The sequence below is a fragment of the Condylura cristata genome, unplaced genomic scaffold (assembly GCF_000260355.1).
Source record: "Condylura cristata isolate star-nosed mole 26May11 unplaced genomic scaffold, ConCri1.0 scaffold00013, whole genome shotgun sequence".
NCBI lineage: Eukaryota > Metazoa > Chordata > Mammalia > Eulipotyphla > Talpidae > Condylura > Condylura cristata.
The window spans coordinates 31,810,596-31,821,312 of NW_004567114.1; the positions used below are offsets into that span (position 1 = coordinate 31,810,596).

The following is a 10,717-nucleotide window of genomic DNA, read 5'->3' on the forward strand; positions in this document are numbered from 1 at the left end:
TAACCAGGCAACCTCCTGAAACCCCGCCCCCAGCGCTTCCTGTTTTGCGCTCCGTGGCCCCGCATCCCTGGCGGTGACTCCAGTCCAGAGTCCGCCAGGGCTGAAGCTCGCGCTACGGGTGGCAGTCGAGTTCCTGCACGCAGACAATGGAGAGCGCGCTGGCTTTTCCTCGGCTACCGCCGCACGACCCGGGGACGCCCGCGTTGTCGGTGGTGGACATGCACACGGGCGGTGAGCCCCTGCGCGTCGTGCTGGCTGGGTGTCCGCAGGTGGACGGCCCCACGCTGCTGGCCAAGCGGCGCTACATGCGCCAGCACCTTGACCACGTGCGGCGACGGCTCATGTTCGAGCCCCGGGGGCACCGGGACATGTATGGGGCCGTGCTGGTGGCCAGCGAGCTGCCCGAAGCGCACCTGGGCGTCCTGTTCCTGCACAACGAGGGCTATAGCTCTATGTGCGGTCACGCCGTCCTGGCGCTGGGCCGCTTCGCGCTGGACTTCGGGCTGGTGCCCGCGCCCCCACCCGGCGCCCGCGAGACCCGCGTCAACATCCACTGCCCCTGCGGGCTGGTAGCCGCCTTCGTGGAGTGTGAGGGTGGCCGCAGTCGTGGCCCGGTGCGTTTCCACAGTGTCCCGGCTTTCGTGTTGGCCACAGGTAACCCTTCCAGCCCTGGTGGGGCGGTAAACCAAGACTCGACTAACTACAGTAACGGAATCTAACACTAACTAGCTGGAATCTGGGCAGCGCAACTAACTCACCTCTACAAGTCTTTGCAATTAATTAAAAGGTAATTCTAAATCATTGCAACTACCAGCGTCTTGATAACCTTGAGAATTTGTGCGGTGCATGCAATTCGATTATCTTGTTGATCTATACACCTGTGATCTTGAGAGAAATTTGAGCACTACAATTGCACGTTTTCTATATTCAGCGCCCTGCCCCCCAACTCATCTAGCATCCCTAGAGATTTCACGGTTGAGCAGAGCAAGGTCTTAGGATCAAGCATGTTGTTGCACCATCATCAAAAATGTTGTTTTGATTCGCATTTGCTGTTAAATTCCACAGGCACTAATTCCTGATTGCAAAGTTGCTCAGTTTTGACACATCACATATTAACAGGGCTCTGCTGGCTAGCCTGTAACTGGTTGGTACCTTTGTAGGACTATGTGTAAACTAGAGATACAAGAAATATTTTACACAGCTTAATTTCTGAACAGACCCCACTGTACCCTGTTGGTTGATTTAGCCTCACCAGTCCTTGTGCCACCCCATTTTCTGATGCATGTGTGAGCAAAAGTTGTGTGAGTGCCAAGACCTTGAAGAAAAGCATCTTTTGGTGCTCAGTTTGCAGCTCACAAGCAAAGCATATATATAGCCCCTGCCTTCATCAACCCTTGTCTCTCCCCTCCTCACTGCAGCTTCTGATGAACCCCATATTCTGCAGTAATATAGGTAAGTCAACCCAGGTCTCCTGTAGATAGGACCCTCAATCTCCTATCTAGATGAAATTTCTCTGTTGACCAGGAAAAATATTTCTGCCCTCAGGAAATACCTTTGCCAACAAGTCCCTATAAATAAACAAAATCAGAAAGATCTTTCTCTCCTCCCAGATCCCTCCCCACTTCATCAGAGGCAGTGACCAATGCAAGAAGGGGTAAAGTAGTTTTAAAATCTTATCCTTTGGAAAGCATCTCAAGATTTCAAACAAATGACCATCAGGTGAAATCTGGGTATGTTGAGGACTTAAAATATCTAGGTAAAAACCCTGATACAAAATAATACAGTAGAGGTCAGCGCTTCTACAATGAATTTGTTCTGAGATTCTGCCTGCAAAATACTTTCATTAGATGAAAATATATCAATGAGTAAGTGTGTGTATGTATCACATATAGGAAAATAACTTTTTATCTTGTTTTGACATTACAGTTAGAGAAAACCATTTGTGAACAGGATCCAAAATTCCCATGACTGCTCCTTAGTAGAAAAAAGGGAACCTACACTACCCTTCACAGTTTTCACACCTTGATATCACCCGGGGGTGGGTTTCTTTCTCTGCCTTTATGATGTTTCCTTGATAGGATTCTCAGAGTAGTTAACAAACTAGCATTTGTGATTTAGGCAAAACATGACCTTCAAATATATAACTTGTGTGAACATCAAGATAAGGCCTGTTACTATTTACCTGATGCTTACTCATTTTGAGAATGGGCTTTTGTTTCATTCCTTTTTATGACAGGGAGAAGCTCCCAGCCCTGAAATACACAGAAACAACTGCTGTGAATTGTATTGCTTAAATGCTAAAAACATTTATCTTCAACTTTTTTAGATCTTCTGGTGGTCGTTCCCAGTTATGGAGAAGTGGTAGTAGACATTGCATATGGTGGTGCATTTTATGCATTTCTTAGTGCTGAAAAGTTAGGACTGGATGTTTGTTCTGCAAAGACAAGGGACCTTGTGGATGCAGCAAGTGCAGTAACAGAAGCAGTGAAAACTCAGGTTAGTGCATAAACTGCTGTCCTAAGAAATACCCTCCCTCTGTGGCATGGAGGGATATAAATTATAGGCTTATCAGAAAAGTAAAACTCTATATACTTAAATAATTCACAGTACTAAGAATAAGATAGTGACTTAAATCTTAGGTGTTAAAGAGCAAGACACTTGGGAGTGCTAGCTTTGTAACTTTTTTTATAACCGTAAACAAATTATACAACCTCCATGTGCCTGAGTTTTCCTGTTTGAAAAATGGGAATTTTCAGAGTGCTGTAAGTCAATATATATTAAAAACTTGTAATACCTACCCATACTAAATGTTCAATAAATGATAACTATATATAGTAAATGTAGCATAGTTTCCCATTAATTTGAAATGCATGTGCTTTGTTAAATGTGGTTATTTGGCAAAAGTTGAAAATAAAGAATGTAAAATACAGCTTACAAAACAAATTTCCTAAAAATCTGATCAGACTATCTCTTATTTCACACAGATCATAACTCTTAGTGAATGTTTACTATTCTGCTTAGAAGTTACTTAAATAACTTCTTGAGTAATCCAGGTTTTTACTTGGGAAAACTATTGTGATAAAATCAGTATAAGTAATAATTCTAGAATATTCTTTTGCTCTAACACAGCTATCATACTACCTTGAAATTGGGACCTATAATAAAACATATGCACTATTTGCATGTTCTAGCCTATGGGAATTTATTATTCTAAATAAAATATAGCTTGTGCAAGATAGTGAATAATAAACTTGTACTAGTAATTATTTATGGACCTACTTAACATACCTGAGACTTTAACATAATTTATAACTTAAATAACAAAATGATAATATACTCTACACTCCTAAAGTAGAACTTTTCCAGGATTGTCCAGGTATCAATGTGCAGAATTATTTTAGCATGTTAACTCCAGAAGCTCTGAATTTCCATCAACTTTATATTCCATTAAGCAGACAGCTGGTGGAGTTATGACTCTGGCATAAAATAATTTCACTATATTTTTAATGAAATCAGAAGAAAAGAAGTAGTTTTGAATAAAAGGAGTAATTTTGAACTTCTCCTTTAGCAAAATTTTACCAAAAATTATATAACAAGCCCCACTTTGAAGGTGCTGAGTCTAGTCAGACAAGCATTCCTGTGAAGTGCTTCGTTGAAATGTGCTGTGCTGTTGTGTTGTAATGGTGGAGTGTGGCATGTGGGCATGAGGACAGAGAACAAAATCTAAGGCCCAGGCCTCTTTAACCTGGTTCCAGGTGGACTCTTAGGATTTAAAGAACCCAAATCTACCCAATAGCTAAAATGACAGATAGTGGTAGTGAAACTTACTAATTATAGGGTGTTTGAGAAAGTTTGATTATTATAATCTCAGTCATTACAAAAACCCAGGAAACGTTACATGAGGCCTGCCAAGAAGAAGAGGAAGCATTGTGCATTGGGGCCTGGTCATGCTTTAACCTTGCCTTGACTTAACCTTACCCTGACAGTGCCTGTTTCTTTGTCAGCAATAGCAGAACTGGCAGCAGTTCACAAAGTACTTCTATTGCCTGAATCATTATTTTCCTCAGTCCCAAAGTCCACCTGTGTATCTGCTGCTTTTCATGTTACCAGCTGACTTCATCCTTTACAATATTTTTTTTCAGTCTAAGTTCTTTATCTTATCTAATAACTTAAGCTTTCCATGACTTCTCCTAAGTGTTTCTCATAGTGGTATTAACTTCAGAGCAAGATAACTATTACCTGATGCTTTTCAAATTGCCTACTTCATGCTCCCAAGAGTGGGAAAGTGATAGCCTTAACCCCTCCTCTTCCAGCCACCTGTGGATTACCCTTCCTAGGGTCAGTGCTTCACAGAGCGCGTGTGTTTCCACTTCTGGGTGTAGAAAGTGGCTCTCTTCATTTAATAGCAATTATATGCAGAGCAACTTCCTTTGAAAGGAGGGAAAGAGGGCCTTCCCTGGTGGCACAGGTGTTAGGATGCAGCACTGCAAGCTAACTGCAGTTGCTTCAGTGCGAGTTCTGTCCCATGCCCTGGAGGTGACCCACATGGTGCAGCAGACCTCTCCTGTCTCACCTGCTTTTCCCCTTAGCGTGTACTTTGTCGATTGCCTGTTCTGCTCCCCACTCTGTCTCTGGTGAATCCTCTCACCACCCTTGCACCTCTGGCCTGTGCCCCAGTTCTGTATGCATAAATAAATACATCTTTTTTTAAAAAAAAGGAGGGAAAGAAGAATCATAACTTCCCATGAAACGTCATTCACCTAGACAAAGACATAGTATTTAGTGCTTGGATCCAAAGACTCAAAAATAATAAAGATGGAAAAGTTATGTCTGTGGATATACCACCTACATCATTTATGAAAGTAAATTTGAATCAAAGGACTTATTTTACATGTGGTTGATATATTTTTTTTTTGTAATTTACAGTTTAAAATCCATCATCCTGATAGCGAAGACCTTGCCTTTTTGTATGGAACTATATTAACAGATGGAAAAGATGCTTATAGTGAGGAACCAACCACCAACATTTGCGTTTTTGCAGATGGACAGGTATTAATGTTGTAATGTTTGCCAAAACAGCCAGGCAATATGGACCCAGAACACTGTGAACACTCTCCATTTATTCTGAGACAGGTGGACAGAAGCCCTACCGGCTCAGGAGTGACAGCCCGAATTGCCTTACAGTATTACAAAGGCCTTCTTGAACTGAACCAGGCCAGAGCCTTTAAAAGCAGTGCAACTGGCTCAGTATTCACAGGGAAGGCTGTGAGGGTAAGTTGTGCCTTTTGTTTTTGTGTAAATGTATTACTTTTGAGGCTGAAGTGGTATGAGTTGGATATTAAACAAGGTTCTTCACTGGCTCTTAGAAGTGAATTTTAGAGCAGGTCTGTAAAAGTCTTTTGTCCAGCTGGGATATTGTTTCTTAAAATGTGGTTCTGGAACCTCTGTGAATGCCCAAGATCCTGTTCATGGGCATTTCATCGTGGAGTACTATAGAGGCTACGTGAGTGTGATATACCAACTGACTGAGTGCAGGAGCAGAATAACAGTCTGTCGTTTGTAGAACCAAACATTAAAGGGGGTTGCAAAAATATAAAGCATTTTTCTTGTTAATGTTTTAATTCTGACAAATACTTTCATACGTGGTTTATGTTAACATGTAATAGGTTTTTCATTCCCAATACAACAAATATTAATTGGCACAACCTGCATAAACAAAAAACTCTTTGAGGCCCTCAAATCAAGACACTACTGGCTCTGTGGCTCCCAATACCAAAAACTTTGAGAACCATTAAATTGGGATATGCAATTTTTTGTGTCTATTCTATAGGGTGTCTCATGTTATATAATGTGAAAGTCCTGAAAAGTTGTAGAGAGTAGAATTTCTGCAGTGTAATCAACTTTTAAATGTACAAATAGAGCTAATACAGGAATCTACTTGGGAAAATGAACAGTGAGATGTACTAAAATGAAATCTGCGAGGGGATGACATTTAGTAAATGAATCTATAGTCACTGAGTCCATAACATAGCAAACCATCTGTCCTAATAGAGATTTCTATATCCTAGTATACTCTTTATAAAGTTGATTTTTATGAGCATTGAATTTTCTTTAAGTAGGGGGAGTCCTCTATAAGACAGTGATCTTTTGAAATACCAAATCTTTTACGTAATCTTCAATTAATCTACATTTATTAATTCACTAATGTTGATTTGCAAACTAAGCACTTACTCCATACTATCTGCTAATCCTCACAAGAACCCTGGGAAGCTAGTCCTATGACCTTTTTTTAGCAGGAAGAATGGAAGAGGCTATGTAGTTTGCCAGAGGGCGTGCACAAGTAAGAGCTGCACTCTGAACGTGGGTGTCTGAGCAAACTCTACACTTTGGCGCTACTTTGTATTGCTATTGTACAAGTTTCAATGGGGCTTCATATTATTGAGGCTAAATACAAAGATAATAAAATGTGCTGGACTCTAATCTACTAATTCACATTAACCTTACGATTTTCTTATTTTAAACATTATAAAGGGCATTCTGGTGTTAAGATTCACTTCTTTATTAATTGATAAAAATTAGGAATATGACTTTTAGGACAGATATAATGAGTGCTGTGTTTTGATATTCTGCTCTTTTTCTCTTTTCTTAGGAAGCAAAATGTGGTGATTTTAAAGGTGTTATAGTGGAAGTATCTGGACAAGCTCACTACACGGGCACAGCAAGTTTTGTGGTAGAAGATGATGATCCACTGAGGGATGGATTCCTTCTCAAGTAACTCCTTTGACTTATGTATAAGGGCTTTCTTTTTAAAGCATAAGTAATTTTCCATAAGTAATTTTTCTCTAAATTATGTGAAAAATTATATCCCAGTTATGTGTGTGAGACAACCTCCATCCTTTCTAACATAGTATGCTGTAGTTAAATATAAAGTCAGTATGCCCCTACTTGCATATGTATGTTGGTGAAAATATCACAAGCTTTCAGAATCTCTTTCTGGTTACTAAAATATCAGATACATTTAAAACTTTAGTTCTTACTACTTTAAAAACATATGACTATGGAGATTTCTATTGATATATTTTTACGTGTTCTTTGAATAATAGCTTGAATTGTAGTCCTTACAGTGACTCTTACTATTTACATTATTTTACTCTTCAGCTTTCCTGTAAAATAATGCCCTCTTTTTAAGCAGCAGGTAAGGGAAATGAATTATTCTAAGGTACTCATCATTCAATTTCTCAAGTCAGATTACTTTGAAAAAATGTAGTTAAGGACCCTCCCTGAAGGCACAGCACTGTGAAGCTATCACAGCCACTGCAGCAGAGTTTGATCCCCAGCCAGGAGGTGACCCACATGGCTCAGCAGACCTCTCCTGACTTACCTGCTGCTCCCCACTCTGTCTGTGAATCCTCTCACCCCCCCAGCACCTCTGTCCTGTACCCCAGTTCTATATGTATAAATAAATCTTTAAAATATATATATAGCTAGAAGATTACATGTTATAGCATTTTGTAATGTGCTCTACTTTAATAAAGGACACTGTGAAATGCATGTGATTATTCCATGATTACCAAAAGTAGGAAATAATGTCTTAGTTCTGACTCTTTCCTCTCCCCTGTGCTATTATCATGCTTTTAACTGTTCACCCAGTTTCCAGATTCTCCTCCTAAAGTCACTCAAAAAATATTTGTGTGTGTGTGTGTATGCAGCAATTTTCCATATTGCTGAGTGCTAGAGATCTAACAAAAGACAGGTAACACTTAATCACAGGCATAGACAATAGTCGTGCTTCCCCTGAGAGTCTAAAATTTATGTGGCAATGGGAAGGCAAGGTAATTGGGGAGAATAGGGTGACTGGAAATGCCCCCAAATGAAGCTAAGGGAAGCAGGTGTCAAATCATAGAGTACCTTCTAGGAAACGTTAAAGATCAGAAACCTTGAATGCAAAAGACCATAAGGGGGTTAAATAAATGGATGGCATGATCATGCGTCCCTGGTGACGCAATGGGTTAAAGCACAGCGCTATGAACTTATTGCAGCCACTGCAGTACGAGTTCGATCCCTAGTCAGGGTGGTGATCCACATGGCATGGCAGACCTCTCCTGACCTGCCCTCTGCTCCCCTCAGCAGTGTATTTCAGTCAATCTGCCTGTTCTGTTCTCCACTCTGTCCCTGGTGAATCCTCTCACTATCCCTGTACCTCTGGCCTGTAACCCAGTTTTTTATGCATCAATAAATAAATTTTTTTTTAAATAAAATGCTTTTGGCCCTCCCTGGTGGTGCAGCGGGTTAAAGCACTGCACTGAGAAGCTAAAGCCACTTCCACATGAGTTCGATTCCCGCCTGTCCCAGAGGTGACCACATGGCGTGGCAGACCTCTCCTGACCCGCCTGCTGCTCCCCTCAGCAGTGTACTTCGTGGATCTGCCTGTTCTGCTCCCCACTCTGTCTCTGGTGAAGCCTCTCACCGCCCCTGAGCCTCTGGCCTGAACCCCAGTTCTGTATGTACAAATAAATCTTAAAAAAAAAAAAAAAGAAAGAAAGAAATGCTTTCTGCCTACAGTATACAATGTGGGCTGAATTTTGGGAGGTCAGTTGGGATGTGACAGTCTAAAGAAAGGATGAAAGCTACATTTTAGGCAGTAGATGAAATGTTGAAGGAATGGATATCAAGACATTTAACAAGTTAAATCCCCAGGCCTTGGTGACAAATTGGACATGGGGTAATAGTGAGGAAAAGGTATTTAGAGAGAATCTTGGTTTTGGTTTGTGAGCCAAGTGGAAGGTTTTCATTTTCTGAGATACAGTGAGAAATGCCAAGGAGCAAGATCTGTAGGTTGAGACCAGAGATATAACTTAGAGTTACAAATGTACAGTGTTCAAAGGCCTGCCTGTGAGTGAGATGAGAAGCTGTCCAGAGGAGCCAACTACTAAGACATGATAGACTTCAGCATTTAAAGGTAAATAGAAGAAGGTAAACTAGTAGAGTACACTGAGCCAAACTAGAAGGAAAGCCTGGTGCATGTGAGGGCATTCTTACCTTTCTGAACTGTATCTGGTCGTAGCTTTCTCTTGCTGAAACTCCTTCAGTGGCTAGTGCCATTCCCTGATCTTCTGCATCTTTAACCTCCATAACTTGGTATACGAGGCCTTTATAAGAGAGCCCAAATTATCATTCATCCCTTATATTCCCCTTCTCTCATTACCCCTGCCATTGTATCTTAGGAAAAAACACACCAAAAATTATCTAGCTCAAAATGCCAATAATGCTGAGGCTGAGAAATCCGCTTTTAGTTTACTACTCTGAGTGAACTTCTACTTATGTTGTAAGTTTCCAGTCGACTATTCTACTTACTGAAATAAGAACCAAAGCACTAACATTATTGGTTCTAAAACCTGAAAGTGTACTAACCATCTTCTAAAGCACTACTTCTCAAAGGTACCCCACTCCTGGAGTTTCAGATTCAGTAGGGCCCGTGAATCTGCAAGTGAATCTAACAAGTTTCTAGATGATAGTAACACTCTGGTCTAGGGTCCAAGCAGTGAACCACTGCTTCAGAGTACCTGAGGGTTTTTCACACTTTCCTGCTATCAGAGGTCATGCACAGAAATTTGACATGCAGCTCCCCTGGGCAGCCAGGTCCTCCCCATATCTGGAGCTGAATCTGTGGCGACTTCAGTTGGTAGCACCTTAGACTTACCGCATACCCTCTTCCAGAATGCTGATGAAGGCTGCCAGCACCACAAGGAAACAATCTCTCTCCTTTACCCCTTCACACATGCCTGAGCTACTTGCCCCTGAGACTCAGGTCCTTGGAAAGATGGCATCCTAACTCCAGGATCTGTAACCTAGCTCTCCAGAGGTAAGGTTTATACTCACCATCCCTGTTGGAAACCCAGGGGAGGCACCTGTGACGCTGCATTTTAATAAGCTCGCCACATGAGTGGTTCCCAAAGTCTGATTCTCAAACCAGCAATTTTATCAACACTGGAAACTCTCCAACCAGCCTGGCACACACACCTACATACAGCTGAGTCTGAAGCTCTGAGTTAAACCAATTATCTGTTTTAACAAGTTCTCTAGGTGATTCCATAGAGTGATTAAAGTTTGAGAACACCTGGTTTAAATTATTCTCAAGTTTAAGATCTCTAGATTTGGGGTTTCACATTAGTTTCAAGATTCCTTTCCTACCTGCACTTCACCACAAACACCCACAGGAAGCAAAGGGTCCTCCTACCCCGAACTCCAAGACCTTCCATAAGTTTCTCACATCCAAGGAGAGCTTGAGTGTGAAGCCTTGTCGACTATTGTCATTTATAGGAGGGCCAGTTCCACTTTACCTGAGGGACAGTGGCCCCAGAAGTCGACCTGACACTCCCTGAAGCTCAGGCCCTGGGGCTGGGTGACCTCAGCGAGACACTCTACCGTGGTGGTCCGTGGTCAGGCGTTTTGCTGGGTTCTGGGCCAGTGGCCCGCCCCGCGCTCCTGCGTAAACACGCGGTTCCCTCGACAACGCCTGGAACCCACGTCAAAGGTTCCGCAGCCCCTGGCGACGGCCACCCTGGGCTGATCGCTGTCCCGGCAGTGGCCTCTCGCCCCGGGCCCAGCCACTGTCTGTCTGGCGGCCGCCGCCCGGGTGCAGGATGAACAGACCCGCGGCCGCCTCGGGGCCCCATGGAGGAGGAGGAGGAGCCGCCGCCGCCGCCGCCGCCGGCCC

The 10,717-nt window shown here is 42.4% G+C and overlaps 2 protein-coding genes across 2 annotated transcripts in view; both read left to right on the top strand.

Moving 5' to 3' along the window:
- The first annotated feature begins 43 nt into the window (after positions 1 to 43).
- On the top strand, positions 44 to 7,317 carry L3HYPDH (L-3-hydroxyproline dehydratase (trans-)). Its single transcript, XM_004681823.2, has 5 exons — positions 44 to 654; positions 2,327 to 2,496; positions 4,927 to 5,049; positions 5,134 to 5,271; positions 6,650 to 7,317. Exons 1-5 carry the CDS (start codon positions 147 to 149, stop codon positions 6,773 to 6,775), a joined length of 1,065 nt encoding a protein of 354 aa, XP_004681880.1. The 5' UTR covers positions 44 to 146; the 3' UTR covers positions 6,776 to 7,317.
- A 3,326-nt stretch (positions 7,318 to 10,643) lies between these two features.
- Positions 10,644 to 10,717, top strand: part of GPR135 (G protein-coupled receptor 135) — a 1,515-nt gene continuing 1,441 nt past the window's right edge. The window contains 1 exon segment of the mRNA XM_004695946.2: positions 10,644 to 10,713. Coding sequence (XP_004696003.1) covers positions 10,644 to 10,713 — 70 coding nt within the window.